The sequence below is a fragment of the Tenrec ecaudatus genome, chromosome 14 (assembly GCF_050624435.1).
Source record: "Tenrec ecaudatus isolate mTenEca1 chromosome 14, mTenEca1.hap1, whole genome shotgun sequence".
In the NCBI taxonomy this organism is placed as follows: Eukaryota; Metazoa; Chordata; class Mammalia; order Afrosoricida; family Tenrecidae; genus Tenrec; species Tenrec ecaudatus.
The window spans coordinates 121,818,746-121,838,354 of record NC_134543.1 but is presented as its reverse complement, the minus strand read 5'-3'; the positions used below and the strand labels follow the sequence as shown (position 1 = coordinate 121,838,354).

The 19,609-nt window shown below is 39.8% G+C and overlaps 1 protein-coding gene across 1 annotated transcript in view; it reads left to right on the top strand.

Moving 5' to 3' along the window:
- The window catches only part of ICE2 (interactor of little elongation complex ELL subunit 2), a 59,220-nt gene that overhangs the window by 10,226 nt on the left and 29,385 nt on the right, over positions 1–19,609 (top strand). The window contains exons 4-11 of the mRNA XM_075532102.1: positions 1,771–2,032; positions 3,139–3,258; positions 10,107–10,244; positions 12,049–12,165; positions 12,342–12,501; positions 14,348–14,529; positions 16,638–17,640; positions 18,666–18,841. Coding sequence (XP_075388217.1) covers positions 1,771–2,032; positions 3,139–3,258; positions 10,107–10,244; positions 12,049–12,165; positions 12,342–12,501; positions 14,348–14,529; positions 16,638–17,640; positions 18,666–18,841 — 2,158 coding nt within the window. The remainder of the gene's footprint in view (positions 1–1,770; positions 2,033–3,138; positions 3,259–10,106; positions 10,245–12,048; positions 12,166–12,341; positions 12,502–14,347; positions 14,530–16,637; positions 17,641–18,665; positions 18,842–19,609) is intronic.

Sequence of the window (19,609 nt, the reverse complement as noted above, 5' to 3'; positions counted from 1 at the left end):
GATTAAATAGCAGGTCCCCTATAGCCACAAGCAAGGGACTCGAACAGCTTTACTCTCAGCCAGATATTATTATAAGCTTGATTGTGGCGGATTAAACCATATGTAATATATTGGGTCTGTTGTCCGACCTCTTGACCCAACCTGAATTTGCTCTAGGCTCAAATATTTCTTGTTTGTTCCATGACAAATTTTTTCCTCTGGATTTTAAAAAATAATGGCCTTTTCTTTTTATCTTCAAATTATTATTTTCTTTCTGTTTCTTTTTGTTTTATATTGTTTCTATTATGTCTCCCAGTTTATGACCCACAAAAGGAGTGGCTGCACAGAGACAAAGACTGATAACAGTGGTTTATCAGCGACAGGGGCCAAGTATTGGAGATTGAGGATCAGGGAGATGGAAGATTGGGGAGCACTAGAACTGATTGTGATGTGTATACAACTCTTTTTAAAAGCAACTTCATCATGGAAGTGTGTGGTATATGAATATTATATCCCAAAAAGTACTTTAAAAAAAGGTGACCAATGGTTACCATGGGTGACAGAGGGTAGGTTATTGCTTAGGGATCATTTAATTTATGTTAATGGTGGTAGAATAATTAGGAAAAAGGATATCACTAATGACGGTGTAACATGAAGAGTATAATCATTGGCAGTGAGTTGTATGTGTAGAAGTTGAATTGGGGACTGTTTGGTTGTGTGTGTTTTGCTACAGTTACATTTTAAACCACCCATGAGAATATGTTGTATTGCAAATTAGAGTTATGGATGTTGAGTGCTGACCTAGGAAATGTAGACATGAAGATTCTGTTTAAAATATGAGTTTTCCCAGAAATAGAGCTAGATTAAGAACAACATCTGACTACACTACTTTGTATTCACATACCTTTATTGGGGTGGTAAGTTTCTTTAAAATTGAGCTTTGCTGGCCAGTCAGATCCTACTCATGGCGATCTCAGCCTCAGAGTAGAACTGCTTTCAGGGTTTTCATGCTGGCTCTTCAGAAGTCGATGGCTAGGCCTGTCTTCCGAAGTGCCACTGGGTGAAAGTTGCATTTAGAGTGGAGTGGATGAACAATATGCTCCACCCATGGACGCAAAAGCGAATGGGAACATTTCCTACACAAATGTGGTAACGGCCCTCTTGGTACCCACTACGTCCTCTGCTGGTACATTTTATTATAGGTACACCAAAATTCATCTGTGCAAGGCTCAAAAGTGAGGCTAGTATACAACTTTTCTATTTTTCTTTATTATTTTAATTCCTGAGATAAGGCAAAAGGAAAACAGATTTTAATGACTGTTAACAAATTTTTATCTAACCCCCCCGCTCCTATAGTCTGCTTTTAATGATTTATTTACTGTCATTAAATGATATATCTTACTGGATAAAGAAAAAACGCTTAGACCTGTATTATAGTCAAATAAAAAGATGAGTATGAAGTACCCGCATATAAATTAGAGCAATTTTGCTTTTTTTTTTATAAAGGAAAAATTTTTGCACACCGAATAACTAGTATAACATGTGTATCTCTTCCTTTTCAAGGAGCAATTGAAGGTAAGTTTGCAATGCAGCCTATCCTGCAGTATACCTAATCTACACTAAATGGCGGAACATAAAAATGCAGGTGGCAGAGTTAGATAGTAATCTAGAATTTTACTGTGTCAATCACACTACATTCTCCCTGGTGATTGAGAATCATGAAGCTCTGTGATCGTAATCTGTATGTAAAAGGCACCTATTTGTAAATCCTATGTTATTGTTTCTCTCCAGACGTAGAGGAGAAAATATGAATGCCTCCACAAGTTCTATGGAAAGTGAGCCGGCGGCTCCTTCAACAGCTCCCGCGAAGGAAAAAGTTACGGCCTCCACTGGAATGGTTCTCCTTCCAAAGCCAAGAGTTCCTTATCCTCGTTTCTCTCGCTTCTCACAGCGAGAGCAGAGGAAGTACGTGGATTTGTTGGTTAAATATGCAAAGATTCCGGCAAGTTCCAAAGATGTCGCAATAAGTAAAAATGACTTTGTGCAATATCTGGTATGTGTTCTCTTTCTCATCTTCAGTGGAAATATTAAAAACTGGGAAATACTTTCAAACGTTTTCCAGATTTTCACACGTGGTCATTCATATGAACCCAAATAGAACTTTAAGGAGTTTATTTGGCAGAGCACGGCCCTTTAATTCAAGCTTGTTGGTTCGTGAGAGTGTAGCCATTTTGCCTACTTCTGAGCGTGTCTCAGTCCAGTTCACGGCTTAAGAAGTAGCATCATATACTGACCTGTTTCTTTATTACTGAACACTCACTGTCATTTCCAGATTCCAAGTTCTGTAAAGGATAGTGTACTGGGCAGCTTTGTAGCAAATCTTTCTTTGCTTTGTTCCTACCTATGGTTGTTTACGTAAGAGGAATTCTTAAAAGTGAAGTGGCCAGATGAAAGACTTCATTTAGCATGTTTTTAAATTCTTCCCTCTGCATTTACATATTGTTCAATGCCAAGGCTGTGCATTGATGGAAACAGACTGCCACGTCATCTTCCTACAGAATAGCTGGTGGGTTCAAAGTGCTCATCTTTCAGTTAATGTCCAACTGCTTAGCTGCCGTGCCACCACGGCTCCCTGCTAGCCATTTTCATTTCTTCTTTTGTGGTTGCTTATGCATACTGCATGCTACTTTTCCCATTAGCATGTTTGATTGATTTTTAATAGTACTATCATTTTACAGTAAAGCATTTAAAAGCTACAACCGATGTAAGACAGACACCTGACAGAGAAGGAAAACGCGAATCTATTCCACTAATAGAAAATCACAGGAAAGTACTGATACTGTGCCCTGTCCGGGGAATACTTGTGAGACCCAGGGAAAGGGGCCTTCTGTTGAAAACTCGCTGTCACAGGTTCACTGTAAAACTAAGCTCAGCTTTTAAGCATGAATGGCAGCAGTAGTCGTTTGCTTTTCATTTTCATTTTTTGGAGTTCTTAGTAGCAGGTCGATCATGACGAGGTAAGAATGTTAATTGACTCCGTGGTCCTTGCTTTGGATGTGCTGCTTTACTCTTCAAGTTACTCGAGTAATAGCTGAGAAATGGACGTTTCTGCTGAACCCAACCTTTTATTCTAAAACGTGTCTGTTATTTCAAAATCAGGATATGAAAAAGAATGTGGATGAAGAAGTTAGTGAATTTTTAAAGTTTCTGCAGAATTCTGCAAAGAAATGCGCACAAGATTATAACATTGTTACTGAAGATGCTCGTCTCTTCACGGAGGTAAGAAGTAAATCACATTTATATAAGCTGCACAGTAACAGATATTAGCAGCTTTCCAAAATGTGTGACGACCCTGTGAAAAGCATATGCAATTTCAAGATCAACGTAGTCATCATGTATTTAAGTACAACTCAAACTACAACCCCAAATTGCATAGGACAGGTAGTTCTTGGGTTACGAATGGATTCCATTCCTAAATCTGTTTTTATATCAAATCTGTACATAGAATATTTAGGTCTGTGTTCTTACCTAGTGCCAGTTAGTCAAAGGTTTGTCTTAGTATATATTGTACCTTTCTGTAAGGAGTTCTGGAGGTACAGAGCTGAAAGAGCTCAGGTTGCTAACTAAAATGTTGGCATTTTGAATGTACCAGACATTCTGCGATGAAATATGCGGCAAACTGGTTCCATAAGGATTTGCAGCCTTGGAACCTCTGTGGGCAGTTCTACTCAATCCTTTAGTGCTACTAAGAATTGGAGTCAACAGCAGTGAGGGTGTGTGTGTGTGTGTGTGTACACATATGTATAGACTTACACACACATATATCGTCCTATGCATTTAAAAAAATCCATACTTTCCACCTCGCTGCCATCAGGTTAATTTTGAGTCACAGCAGCTCTGTAGGACAGATTAGAATTTCGCTTTTGAGTTTCCGAGGCCATAAATCTTAGTGGGATCAGAAAAACCTCATCTTTCTCCTTTTGATCACTGGTAGATTTGAACTGTTGACCTTGTGCCTAACAGCTTAACACTTAGCTCACTGTGCCATCAGGGTTCCTAACAAACACTTCCAGATAAACTAAAACATCTTTAGCATGATAATAATATGAATGTTTTGGTGCACTGCCATTTGTTATTAAAAACCATGTATGTACCTCAAAATTTTAATATAATGTGTTTAGATGGGAGGTGCTTATAATTACACGTTCTGAGTCTGGTACTTAGAGCCCAGATACTGGCTATACATTGCATTCATGTGTGATTAATTTCTTTTTAAATGAGCTAACGACTGTCTGAAATTTCTGGTTTACTCTTATGTATGCTTTGATCTGAGCCCCTGATTTCCCTAGTGAAAGAAAGTAGGTTTGAGTTTTCATGGTTCTTAAAAACTTGAATGATCCTTTAAAATTCAGCCACATGGACTTGTACTTATTATCTTCATGATAACCATTCACCAAGTGATATACTTTATCTCAGGTTGTTTTTTGATACGTAAGGCATTCACACAAGCATATGATGAATGCCTGTAAATGACCCTAGCTTGTATCCTGTAATAATTCAGTAGGAATACGGGTGATTTAGAGCACATTACTACACTGTTAAATCTCTATTTGTATAATAGAGCTCATCTATAAACTCTTACCGGTATGAAATTTTTTTAAGCCATGTAAAACTAGTCACTTTAAACTAGGATGGGTATGGAGATTATTTTAACTGTTTAAAACAAAACACTTATGAAGGTAGAATTGTGGCTTTAATGTGAATCAGAAGAGTTGTGTGAGCCTAAAAGGAAAGACTTGATGATGATTCTCTTGATATCAAAGTATTACATCCTCAGATGGAATGCAGTAGTTTTTCATATGGAAAAGACACTGGCAGCTGTTCTCAGTGTAATGGTGCTTTTGTGTGGACCAGAGCAATGTTTTTAAGTATATATTATAACCCCTCGTTTTTCTGCTTTAAAATTGCTTTCTATTTTACTCAGGAAAAAACAGAGCCTATATGAAGTTTTTCAATACCAGACATGATCCTAACCCCTCCCTCCAGCTTGGCCTTCTACAGTTGTTCCACTTCAGCCTACTGACCTCTTGGCTGGTCCTTGATGCTGCAGGCGTGGTCTTGCTCTGAGACCTTTGGCATTTGCAGTTCCCACCTTTCCGCAAAGACACCTGTTCTCCAGATGCCTGTTCCTATCTGTTTCCCAGCCACGTGTTCCGCAAAGACCTGCATGGATTTGTGCCTTGATTCCTCCAGGTCACTCTGATCAGATGTTGTCTATCGATGAGGATGTTTCTGATCGCCCTACAGGACGTAGCATCACCTCGGTGTTCTCATTACCCTTGCCTGCTTTATTTTTCTTTACGTGCCTGTATGTAACGACTTTTTTGTTCGCTATCATATTCCCGATTCTTAGCATGGTGCCTGGCACATCGTAACTACTCAATGTTAACAATTGTTGAATCACTAACAAAATGTTTATTAGCAAAGTACATTGTTAGGCAGCTAGAAATAAACATTAAGTTGTTAAGCAGTAGTTTCTCTCATTTTTTATACCCCTGCCAAAAGTCACGTTGAATTTTTTTCCTAATACTTCTCACAGTTTAAAATTTTATCTTATGAATTAGTGTGTGCATACTGAAAAGTGTATAGAATAAATATAAACAATTTAACAATTATAATGTGAACACCTATGTAACTGTTATCCAAGTCAAGAAATAAAACATTTATCAGAAACCCCAAAGCTCCCTGAGTGTCCCCTCCTAGGTAAGAATGTTCTCCTTCCATGAATAGGTAATCACTGTCCTAGCCTCCGCGGTGAGATTTCCACGCTTGTTTATGAGTTCCTCTGCCTGTGCTTTAACTTTATGTGAATGTAATTATTTTGTGTAATTAAAGTTCATTCCTTTCGCTTCTAAGCATTTTGCCATTACATAGACAAATCTTTATCTGGTCAACATTTGCTTCCGATTTGGAGCTATTCTAAATACGGTTGCTATGAAAATTCTCAAACATACCCCTTTTGGGTATGCACATTTCTTTTGGGTCATAGAGTATGCATACCTTCAGGTTTAAAAATGTCAAAATGTGTTCTGAAGTGACTACCAATTTTCCCAGCAGCCATCGGTGTTTAAGAAGTCCGTTAGGTTTTACCTGCGGTAGCAATTCGTATTTACAGTTAGTTTAGTTTAACTGTATGTAGGGAGTGATACACACATAGAAGTTGAGCACCTTTCACTTAGCGGACAGTTAGATTTACTCTTGTGAGTTGACTGTTCAAGTCTTACCCTTTATTCTGCTAGGTTGCCGATCTTGCTTGTTTATATGTGGAAGTTCTTTGTAAAAGTGTAAGAACTACGTGGGTTATAGATGTTGTCTGGGGAGGGGTTAAATAAAGTTTCTTCATACAGGGGACTGCAAAATTTTCATAGGAAAATTGAATTAGAAAATAATGACTTTTCTATGAATTTTTACCTTGCAAGGGGAGACATGGCAGAGGCCCAGGTCAGTGCAGGCTACCGTCTGAATAAGAGTGTTAGGTGGAAGGAGACCTGGTGGCATAGTGGGTCACACACTGGACTGCCAACTTCAGGGTGAGCAGTTCAAACCCCAACAGCTGGGCTCCAGGGGAGAAGGATGAGGCTTTCGAGTTTAAGAGTTCAAGTCTCCGGAACCCAGGAGCAGCTCTGCGCGGCCCTGCTGGGTCAGTGTGAGTCAGGAGGGGCTGGATGGCAGGGAGGCATGTGGGAAGACTCGCCACAGGGACTTTTAAAACCTTGGACACAGGTTCAATCCCTCTTTTGTTCCCCCTTAAAAATGTATTAAAGTGTCTAGATCACTTGAACCTAGGTCATTTGACCTCTAATTTCCCACAGTCTACATTTTGGTAAGTGCATACTCGGAATGATAGTCAACATGTTTCTCTTTCATTTGTATTTTCTGCAACTTGACAGCCAGATCCCAGGCTTAGTCACACTCGGTCTGGCTAAAGGAATCAAATGTATAGATCAAGATGCATTCTTTAATCCCGTGACACATAATGCCTAGTTTTTTCTTGGTGTGTGTGCTCTTAGTTATCGATGCTCAATGAGTAGAGCCATTCATTCACTTTGGTTGTGAAATTGTAATTCTTATTGCATCATTTATTGTTTAGAATGTTTGAGTGACGGTTTCCCCTTGTGTTAATTTATTTCCCAGTTCATGTAACTCACCTTGTAGCAGAAAGAATTGTTTGATTTCTCCTTACTCTCCAGCCATGATCGATATTGTTATTATAGAGTTAAACATATTTGATGGGTGTCAGTTTTAATGTTCCAATTGTATCACTTGTGAGCAGTGAGCTTCTTTATTGGTTGCTAAGTCCTTTTGAATGACACTGGGAGTCTTTGAGATGCATTTTGCTTATTCCTGCCCTGCAAGCAGCCATTTCCCCAAAGCCCTCGTTTCTTATAGTAGGAATTGGTATTTCAAGACTGCCGTCTGGGCACTGAGGATGCTTATGGATTCTGAGTTAACCATTGTTTCTGACTATGCAGTGAACAGAGCTAGGGCATATATTCAAGGAAACGGAAAAACCAAACAGGAAAAAAACAACTTTTCATTTGTATATCTCACAGTGTAGTCACCAAAGCTTCAGGATTACTAATCCTACCAATCAATAGATGACATAAACTAGTGTGAGAAAATTAAGTTGATTCTAAGCTATGGAAGCCCTGTACTCTACAGAGTAGAACTGCTTCGTGGATTCTTTTATGATCATCTTCACAGACCAGATGGTCAGATCTCTCTTCCCTGGTGCCCCGGGATGGGTTTGAACTGCCAACCCTTAAGTTAGTAGTAAAGTGCAAACTTTTTACCCCACCAGGAGACCTGCAAATGCTATGGCAGGTGTAATTTTATTAGAAACTACCCAGTTGTTTTTGATGGTGGCTGTGCCATTGTTCAGTCTCACCAGCAACACGCAGGTGCCGCTTCCTGCACATCTTCGCTAACACTTGGTGTGTCAATGTCTTTAACTTTAGCCAAAGGGTTTTTTTGTCCTACTTTTCACCGAATAGGAAAGTTCTTTATATATTTGCAGAATTTTACTTATGATGAGGTATTCTTGTTCAAGGTTTTTGTTTCTTGGGTTTTTTTTTGGGGGGGGGGGTGTTACTGTGTGATCAATAGGCACCCTGGTGGTGCTATGAACTGCTAAAACCAAGGTTGGCAGTTCAAGCCCACCACCTGCTCTGCAGAAGGAAGATAAGACTGTTCCTTTAAAGAGTTTTCAGTCTTGGAAACCCTATTTAGGGTCAAAGTAAAATGATTAGTTTAAAACATTTTATTATATCAATAACGACCCCTTGATTACTTAAAATGCCTCACCAAGCTTACTGCCATCAAGCATTGCCAACTCACAGTGACCCTGGGTAGGGTTTCTGAAACTGTACATCTGGCATAGCTAGCCTCACTGTTCTCCCCCAAAGCAGCTGCTGGGTTTGACCCACTGACCTTGAGGTTTGAAATGCATACCTACCTGACAGCAGCATCAGAGCCCCTCCTTGAAATACCTACTAATGTGAAATAACATTGATAGTGGTTTGGTCCAAGGTGGGGGGCTTTAAAAGGTACATGGAAAAATTCTATTATCTTTCAATTCCATCTTATTTATCCATTAACTTATTGAAGACCCTTCACGTACCTGAGAACAAGTATAAAGCCGTCTTTGAGATTTACGCACTTAATACCTTGACCATGTCATAATTAATATAGTGAAATACATCTGAAAACACTTAAAATCCTACACAGTTTAATCAAAAAGGAGATGCCAATAAATAGCCAACCAGAAAAGTCTCTGGTCACATAGACTTGATGTACTTTTCTTTGCATGCTCAAATGCTTGTAATTTCCACTGGGGAGGGGGTTTAGGGGTGAAAGTTAACTGTGGCCATAAATAAGGAACAGATGTACATGTCAGCTGTCGAGGGGTCTTAAAAATACCTTTTTTATATTAGCCCATATCTACCTTAGTGACAAGTAATAAATATCCTGAATTAAGTATCAAGATCATCTTTGGAAAAGTACATAAAGGAGGGAGTTAGGAAAGATAGCAGGAGATGGGGATTGGCGAAGCAGGGAAGGTATGTGAAACCAGAAAAGATATATTGAATTTAGATCATTGTAATTTGACAGTAGGAAGATAGGCTTATTCCTAAAGGATTCCTGGTGGCGCATTGGTTAAGCGCTTGGTGCATAACAGAAAGGTTGGTGGTTCAAACTCGCCTGCCGCCCTTCAGAAGAAATAAACTAGCAGTCTGCTCCCTTATAGATTACAGCCTAGGAAAGAGTTCCACTCTGCCATCAAGAGTCAACGCTGTGAGTCGGAATCAACTCAAAAGCACACAACAACCAAAGCCTTTGAGAGCTAAAATACATGAAAAAGGATTCATTAACAGGAAAGGAAAAACATGTTTTAATATATGTGCATGTTTTAATTATAAGTCTTCCCCCCAAAATTCCACTATGCCTTTCTGTTATTTCAGTGTTATCCAAGTGGCACATCTTTCTGACGAGAGCTTTGAATTTTATTTCCTTATGACATTTCCTCGTAAGTCATCAATAGTTTGAAAACATTTCAGAGAAGACAAATACTAAATCCGTTATTTGAATTAATTATACCATTTCTCATTTATCTTTCATATTGTAGATAGAATGGCCTCCACTGTTTTTATTAATTCATTGTGCTTGCAAACCTTTTAGGATATTAAACATTGCTAGTCATTCATATAACCATTTTTATTGCAGTTATTATGCTTAAATTTTCATATGCATTGATTTCTCTGACAGTTTCTTAAATAGCCTAGAAAATATAGTGGGGATTCTCTAGTTTTAAATTTTAATGATATTGCTAATCTTAGTACTCTTGAATACCAGTATTTTAAGCAATTAGGTTAAAAGGAAATTATTCTACAAAACAAAGGATTAAATCCAAAAGGCACAAATAGCATGTCTGGATTATTAGAAGTTTGATTAATGAAATTAATGTTTGGAATATTATTTTGTAGCTATATGTAACTAAGACAGTTTTGTTTCATTTTCAGAAAAAAAACATTCCACCAATGAATTATTTTTTTATCTTTATTTCCTAGCAAATTTTAAAAGCTTGCATTGAACAAGTGAAAAACTACCCAGAATTGTATACTCTGCATGAAGTGACCAGCTTAATGGGATTCTTCCCATTCAAAACAGAGATGGGATTAAAGTTAGAAAAGACTCTTCTTGCATTGGTAAAGTTTACTATATCACAATAGCAACTTCTTTTTATCTGAAACATCTTCCATAGTTCATAGAAATGTTTGGTTGTGTTTTAAAATAACCTGTGAGTAATTAGCTTTATCTGCTTTTGTGGTAAAATACTTATAACAAATTTTTCTGTGGATCTTTTTTTTTCCACTTAAAAAATGTATTATTAATTGGGAGTTAATACATCGATCGTTGCATAATTCAATTACCTCAAGCAGAATTATACACTTGCTATCACAGTCAGTTTCCAAGCATTCTTTTTCTTCCTGGACTCCTTGACATTGTCACCCTTCTACAGAAAATGTTGAAAACCAGATCAGATTCAGCCTGTATCAGAAAGGGCCTCTCAGCTGACAAAGTTTTAGCTGTTGAAGTCAAACTTATGCATTTGGTCTTCTGTACTCATCTCTCCAGGGCACTCTGTTCAGCGATCTCTTTCCTCGCATCCCTTGATTGTGGGTAGAGGGAGTTCACCGGAGGCTCATTTCCTATGCAGTTCCCCACAAATGAGTCTTGGACTCCCACTGTCATCCATAGTTTTCTGCAAATCGGGTTCTCACTATTTAGGCCCTGTTACTAATCCCTCCTTCAACTTTGGATTGTATGATTTATAATCCTTTGGTGACTGACGGTGGTGTGCTTCTTCCATGTGGACTTAGTTGGTATCTCACTTAGGTGGCTGTTTGTTAGGAGACAAGCCTTTTAGACCCAGATGCTATTTTCTCTGATAACCGGGCACCATCTACATTCTTCACCACACTTTGCTATAGCGCCCATGTTTTCTGTGTTCCCTTCCTGAGGGCGAATATCGAGCAGGGTCATGATGTAAGAACTCGTTGTTCTTAAGTTGGAGCTAGGATTTAGTGTGAGCCCAGAATCCATCGTGAACCATTTTTAAGTGTGTGCTTCAATATTAATTACAGTCACTAACCATGTTGTGTAATCATCACCACTGTCTATTTCCCCTTTTTTTCTACCACCATCTAGAAATCTCTTTCACAATTACTCCCCACTTTCGCTAGCCCCAGACCCTTGTAGTCACCGATAAACTTAAATCTGAAAGCATTTTCCTGTCGTAGATATTTCATATGAATGAGACTATATAATATCATTCTTTTAGGTCTGACTTACTTCACTTCGCATACTGTTTTCAAGGTTTGTCCATGTCTGAGGTGGATCAGAACTTAGTCTTTCGTTATGGCTGTATACTATACCATTGTATATGTATTTTGTATAGCCATTCATTTGTTGATTTATTTTTATTATTTTTAAAATCATTTTATTGGGGGTTTGTACTGATACAGCATTTAAAATAAGTATACTAATCGTTTTTTGTGTATAGATAACCATACTTCAACTTCATCCTCTTTTATTTTTAAAAATCCCACCACCAACTTGGTTTTTTTCTCCCTATTTATTCCCACTTCACAGTGCTCTTGAGTGCCAGCAGAAAATCCTCTCTTCTTTTAAGAGATTTACTCACCGTCGTATTGCAAATCAGTGTGTGGACAGGATAATTTCGAGTTCCTCCTAGTATCTCACACAGTGAGAAGTTAGAATGTAAAGGAAGAAGATCAGGATTCACGAAGCCTTTCTTCTGGTCTTTTCTCTCTCCATAAAACAAGTGTGCTTGTTGAGGGAAGAAACAGAAAGCTATTATAAAGGAGTCTGGAAATCTGACGTTTTCATTCAGTATAGTGTAGATTGTCAGGTGGTAAGAAAATACTTTACTTAGGAAAATAAAATTACATTAACATTTTTGCAATGAAACTCTTTTTTCCCCTTTAGGGCAATGTAAAATATGTGAAAACAGTATTTCCCTCAATGCCTGCAAAGGTGCAGCTAACCAAAGATAACATGGCTTCCGCTGAAACGCCAGAGCAGCTCGCTGCAGCTATGCATGACGTGAGTAGCCGGGGCAAGTACTTGGATCATCTGAAGTAACCTGTTACCCCTGGCAACGTGCATGGAACTTGATGCTGCTACATTTCTCCCCTCAAGTCTCTCCTCTGTTTTCATTAATCTAGTGAACAAATGCTCAGCCAGTAGAATCGAGTAACAAGTTTCATGTTGTTTTTCAGGATATTAGTAAAGATCCCAATGCAGAGAAACTTGTTTCAAGATATCACCCACACATCGTTCTAACTAGTCAATCGTTATTTACCTTATTAAATAATTACGGACCAAGCTATAAGGAACAGTGGGAAATTCCTGTGTGTGTTCAGCTAATACCCGCTGCAGGTTTGTGATTTGCCCGTCCAAGTAATGTTCTCAAAAGAGGGTTTCTAGTGTGGTTCTGTTTCAGCTGTCTCAATGTGTGATGACTGTCAAATAAGAAGTGAAACTCTTCGACTGAGGAGGATGTGCATTGATAGAGGCATTCGGTAGACCTGTTCAACCTCGGGTTACCATAGGGCAGAAACTGGGCAATGAATGATGGGGGCCACCCTATCTGTGGCAGACTAGTGGGGTGGTGAGTGATAGTTAGAAAAGTCATGGCATCAGGTGGCCATAAATCCTTGAATTGATGGTGGGGTTCTTCGGTCTCATTCCCACTGAAATGAAAGGAATGCAGGGCTGTATTAGACAACCCCTACACTCCCAAACCAAGCCTCTGGGTCCTTTCCTACTCGTGGCACCTCTGCAGCCTGCTACATAGGGTTGCTGAGGCTGTGGGTCGGGACAGCAGCAAACGGCTTCATCTTTCTCCGTGAAAGACTTGATAGGCTTTAGCCATTGACCCTTTGCACTTAACCCACTGCACTCCCTGGGTTCCTTTAGACAGCCTCAATTGGGTGAATTGCCAGGACAGTCAGTCGGTCTATTGTTGGAATCCAGAATTAAAGTAACCTTATACTTCGAAGCTTAGGAGAGTGTGCATTGACAGTTGAATTGGCATTTTCACATATATTTCTCTGCAACACATGAATCCCTTGTTTGAGTTCTTATTTAATATTTTCTGACATGGCTCCAGAATTAATATTATTCTGTCGATAGGGATATAGGTCTATGTACATTTATATGTTAAATATTAAGATAGTGGATGGACATTGAGCTTCTACTCAAGCCCTTCAATGCAAGAACTCCTTGTTCTAATAACCTAGCATTCTGTGATGCTCACCTGCCTGACACAATCACCGAAGACAAAATGGGTGCATAAGCAAATATGGTGAAGAAAGCTGATGGTGCCCGCTATCAAAAGCTATAGCGTCTGAGGTCTTAAAGGCTTGAAGGTAAACAAACAGCCATCTAGCAGGGAAGCAACAAAGCCCGCATGGAAGAAGCACACCAGCCTGTGTGATCACGAGGTGTCAAAGGTATCAGGTATTAGAAGAACCAAACAAGCAATCATATTGATGTAAACAAGGAGTGTTGGAGTGGAGACCCAATGTCCATCTGTAGACAATTGAACACCCCCTCCCAGAGGGGTCATAAGGAAGGGACGAGGCAGCCAGGGTGCAGAATAGCACTGACGGAACACAACATTCCTCTAGTTCTTTAATGCTTCCCACCCACCATCCCCATCCCACTTTCATGACCCCGGTTCTACCTTACAAATCCGGCTAGACCAGAGCATGTGCACTGGTACAGGTAAGAGCCCTTAACACAGGGAATCCAAACAGTAATGGAAGTAGCGATACCATGAGGGTGGGGAAGGAGGGGGAGAAGGGGGGGACTGATGACAATAAAGCCCTTTCACTCCACACAACCCCCCCCCCCCCAGAGGACAAACAACAGAGACATAGGTGAAGAGAGACGGCAGACAGTGTAAGATATGAACATGATAATTTATCATGGGTTCACAGGGCTGGGGGAGGGGGGGAAGAAAATGTTTTCAAAATGATGATGGCAACATGTACAAATGTGTGTGATACAATTGAAGGATGGATGGTTAATAAGAGCTGTAAGAACCCCCAACTAAAATATATATAATATATAACAACATAAGTATAGGATATGAAAGAATATGTTTAAGGTGGCAGGTACATGGGACTTACTGCTCTGTTTTCAGTTGTTTTTTCTTGTCTTTGTTTTTCCCAGCCTAATTACTTAGAAACTAATCACCGTGTCCTGTTTTTGTTTTAAGGATCAAAACCAGTTAAAGTAATTTATATTAATTCACCACTTCCTCAAAAGAAAATGACAATGAGAGAAAGAAATCAAATCTTTCATGAAGTTCCATTAAAGTGCATGATGTCCAAAAACTCATCAGCTCCAGTGTCTGCAGTCTTCATGGACAAACCTGAAGAGTGGCCGGCCGAAGCAGCTGTAAGTCCCACCATGTTGTTGCCACCCCTGCGTGTCTCCCATTGCACGTCTCTCACGCTAGTATATCAAAATGCAGAGTTTCAATTCAGACTTTAAATTGAACCCCCGTCTTAGGAAGGCTTTAGGTAACTAACTTGATCTTTTTTAACTTCACTTTCCTTCTTCATAAGACAAAGATGCCACTCCCTGTATCACAAGGTCACACTGAGGATGAAGTTCAACATTGTATATAAAATGCTCAACACAGTTTTCAACATGAACAGATCAAGAACTCAGTCAGTGATCGTGGTGACAGTCATGCTGATAATTAATGTGAGGTTTTATTTAAGTGGCCTTATGAAACATGTAGAGCAATATCTGGCAATCCATAAATAACATCTTTTATAATTTTGCAGACTTTTAGATATTTTTCTCTCTAAAAGCAGGATATTCTGTTTATCGAAGACTTCATTTCACAAATATTTATTCAGCTGATAAACTTCTGGACTTAGGGCATAGCTATGAATAAAAGCAAAATATTTTTTCTCTTGGAGGTTAAAATAATATAGGAGGCTACAGATATTTAATAAAGCAACAGTATAAAGAAAGGAAAGAAGCAGGCAGTATAGATGGTCTGAAGAAAGAGGTAAGTGAAGGAGAAAATGTGTGAGAGTGAGATTGATAAATTTTAGATGAACAATTAAGGTCTATCTGAGGACAGGAATTACAGTGGAGATAATCTTGAATAAAATAAAGGAGCCAACAAAATTAGAAAATAAAATATTGTTTTATACTGAGCTCCTACCTTTATCTCTCATACTTGTTTTTTATGTTTTTCTCTGTCATTTGCCTTTTAATTATAAAATACGTTGGTGTGTGGTAAAACACTTTCAACTATTAAAAGTTTGCTGCTTTTACATTTGACTTTTAAATCCACAGTCGTGTGAGGTGAGTGTCAGAGAAGAACCAGTGCGATGCCGAGTGGGGTGGGTGCGAGCGATTCAAAGTGACAGAGTTAGGAAAGGCATGCTCCCCCAGGGCGGCCATACAGCCGAGAGCTTGCTTCTCAAGCGCCCTCATGCTGCGACCCGTCAGGACAGCTCCTCGTGTGGTGACCCTCCAACCACAGCATTGCCTTCACTGCTACTGCTTCACTCTCATTGTGCTACTGCGAGGAATCGGGCCACCCTGGGAAAGGGTCATTTGACCCCCAAAGGGGTCGCGACCCACAGGTTGAGAACCACTGGCCTAGAGTGTGGGCACGGATGGAAATATATTGCCTTCTGGTTTGGCTGTGCATTTCTTCTCTGTGGTCTTGTCTGTTTTTTGATAAGTGGAAATTCCTCTGGAGGTACCATATCTACTCATGTATAAGCCAAGTTTTTCGGCACATTTTTTATGCCGTTTTTGTGGTAAAATTAGGTGCCTCAGCTGATAATCGGGTCAGTGTATACTCCGGTTACAACTTGGAAAATATGCTTGCGTTGTGATGAGCCCTTCGGTGGGAAGAAACTCTTGAGCAAATTAGCTGTTAGTCGTTTAATATTAAACTAGCCTGTGGTTACATAACATTACCACTTGTTTTTCCGTCCTGTGGGGTGTCTGGGGAGGCTTTCCCCGTTATGCCCTGGCACCAGCTGAAGACTTGTGTAACCATGTGAACCAGAGAGGAGCTTCTCAGAGACATACTGAGTTGAGAGATTGAAGTGCTGAGTCCTGATTGAGTCAGTGTGTCTCTTTGGTCTGCTGCGCAGTGTGATGGCAGCTTGTTAGTATTTTACTGCTTGCTCGTGTTATCTAGAAGGTGCGCTGTTTGAAAATGGGCAGCATTAAAGTGCGTATTTTTTCCCATGCCTCACCCCACTGAATCTATCAGGACACTATGGGTACCACACAGCGATAAACCCCCATCATATGTAACAAAAGTTTTAAAGTCACTCAATAACTCTGTGCATTCTATTAAAAAATACTATAAAATATAAAAACAAAAAATAATTAGTAATGAATTAAGCAAGAACTTTCCAGAGATGCTAGACTTTTCTAAAGTTCCTTGAACTGTACTAGGGGTGGGACATCCGGTGAAAACAAAGACCTTTTTTGCTAATAGTTTACCAATACGTTTTCCTAAGATGCCTCGTGAAGTTAATGAGTGCCGGAACACTGAAAATCCTGGAAGTGTGGATCTGGAGTTTGATGATGATGTCACAGAACTTGAAACTTTTGGAGTAACCACCATCAGCTCATCAGAGTCCCCAAGCCCAACAAGTGCTTCCACAGCCACAAACAGGACGGATTTTTCCGCCCTCCTCAAGGCGGCCCCAGCACCTGTGGCACCAGCCCCTCCAGACGTGTCTGCTTCTTCTCGAAGTTTATCTCAGATTCTCATGGAACAGCTGCTAAAGGAGAAACAGCTGGTGACCGGTGCAGATGGGGTCCCTGAACCGAGCAGGAAGGACGGTGATCAGGGAACTGGACCACGTGGCACTCCAGTACCAAATCCTGACAAGTCTTTGATGCAAGACAGCGAATTGAAAACGCCTGCCGCCTTGCAATTAGGAAGTTCTCAGACGAAGGGACCTGAAACCCTTGGTAAAAATGGCGTGGCACCTGGTAAAGTCCATGCTGGTGAAAGATGCAGTGTCGTTGAGAATGCAGGCAGTTCAGAGGGAAAGACCGTTACTTCAGAAGCAGACAAAATTGACGATGCAATTCATAGTAGTAGTGATACAGATGAAGACTGCTTAATCATTGATACGGAGTGTAAAAGTAGTAGTAATGAGAAAACAGCTGATGTGAGTTCTAATTCAAGTTCTAAAGCAGCTGTCACAAGTCCTTCCTCGGGCCGCGCTTCTGCAGCGAACTGGCCTCCTACCACTTCTAGTCCCGAGGAGTCATGCATTTTAAAAAAGCCTATCAAAAGAGTATATAAGAAGTTTGATCCAGTTGGGGAAATTTTGAAAATGCAAGATGAACTCTTAAAGCCTGTTTCTAGAAAAGTACACGAGTTGCCCTTAATGAATTTAGAAAACCCTGCAGAGCCGCCTGCTCCCCAGCAACCCTGTGGCCCTTCAGCTGGTGCCTCCTGTTGGCCGAAGTCTCCGTGGCCATCTGCCTTTCAGAAGCCAAAAGGACGTAAGTCAGTATTTAAAGTCAATGTTTCTATCTGTTTTACCGCTTTCCCTTAAGTTTTTCGTATTCCTTTACGTATTCTTTGTTGTAATTTGTTGTTTAATTTTCACATAATCATTGATAAGGTGATTCATTTTTAACCTACCGATAAGTGTTTCGGCTTCCAAACTCTCTCTAGATGTGCACCCAGAGTGTGTGGGTTTTTCAGTTGACGTAAACGGCGGCTCTAAAACTCTACCCCTGGATATTACCAAATCCTCAGCATGCTTGTCTGCTCTCTGAAAGGTTGGAAGTTGAAGTCCTCTAGGGGCACCTCGGGTAGGGCGGGGGGGAGCCTGGTGATCTACTTGGAACAAAGCAGCCCTTGAAAGCCTTGTGGAGCACAGTTCTACTCCAAGAGAGTCCAGTTTCTTTTGTACTTTCTCATTTTGTGAAATAAATGTAAAGCTGCTTCCATAGCAGCTTAATCTCAGCTCTGCCCAGATTAAGAATAATATTATTCTTGCATTCTTCTTCTTGCTTGATATGCAGACTCACCAGTTAAACTCTGCGGAGCATTAGTGAAAGTAGTGGTTAAAAGGAAGAAGGCCCTAAAGCAATTCTAGCCAAAGTAAACAGCAATGGAAAATTGCACCGGGCCTTGTAGACAAAATCGAGAGTTAAAATTTATAGATGTTGAAGAAAAACTTTTCTGTGACCCACCTATCAGTAAATAATTGAATTGTTTTACCTTGGATTATGGTGGACAAAAGGGAGCCTTGTTCACGCTGTGGTTGAGAGCTTAGCTGCTAACAGAAAGATTGGCCGTTGTTTAATCCGTCAAGGGCTCCGTGGGAGAAAGATGCGGCCGTGTGCTTCTGTAAAGATTACAGCCTAGGAAACCTGCAGGGCAGTTCTACTCTGCCCAGTAGCATCGCGGCCAGGAGTCGGGAGTCCACCTGCCAGCAGTGGGTTTGGTTCAGTTATGGTGGATAAGGGGCTAATCTATTGTAGAATCAAATAAGAACATATGACTATTATTTTTAAAGGATTGCCATATGAACTTCAGGACTATGTTGAAGATACATCAGAATACGTAGCTCCTAAGGAAGGAAACTTTGTTTATAAGTTATTTAGTCTTCAAGACCTGTTGTTACTCGTGCGTTGCAGTGTCCAGAGGATAGAGACAAGACCACGTTCTAAAAAACGGAAGAAAATCAGAAGAGTAAGTTATTTTGGAAGTTAGGATATGATAACATAAGTAGATAATCAGCAAACATTTAATATGTAATTATTGTGAAATTCATTCATAAATTGTTGATCACGTTTATAGTAGTATTTCCATGAATTTCTTAGTAAAATACTGAGATTAATTTTAAGAAGATAAAGTATTCTATTACCTGTACTAGTCATGAGGACCTATCGCATGGTTGCGTCGATTATATAGATTTTGTGGGGGGAAGGTGTACCACTACACATCTGACCTGGATTGGCTGATACCCCTGCTTTCTCAGAGAATCTAGCTCTCCAGTAGGCAACATGAGCCCGCTCTCTCTCATGTGGGGGCTTCCTGATTCATTTTAAGGCCCATATTCTGAAAAGAGGCCTGCACACACATTTAAAAGTTTTCTAGGTGTATTAGAAAGCCAAATTTCTGTCTGTCTTTTCTATTGTTGGTTTGGTTTTTTGTTTTTTCGGGCCTGACACATATTTTTCCACAGTTAAAAATACTTTGTCACAATTTGAATATAATTCTTTGAACAGTACTGGCTGGTTTTGACTTTTAGAAATTTGAAGTTCTTTTTGAGACTAGTGTGATTTTTACACTTGTGTGACCACTAAATTCTTGTAAATAAAGAGGAACTTTTATATCACAATTGATTACATAAAAACATTGAACATTTTTTCCTCTAACTTAAAAGAGTATTTTTCCCTTGGTGAGAATTTGTCGTAGTATACTCTTGTGCTCTCGCTTTCTACCCCACTACCCAGT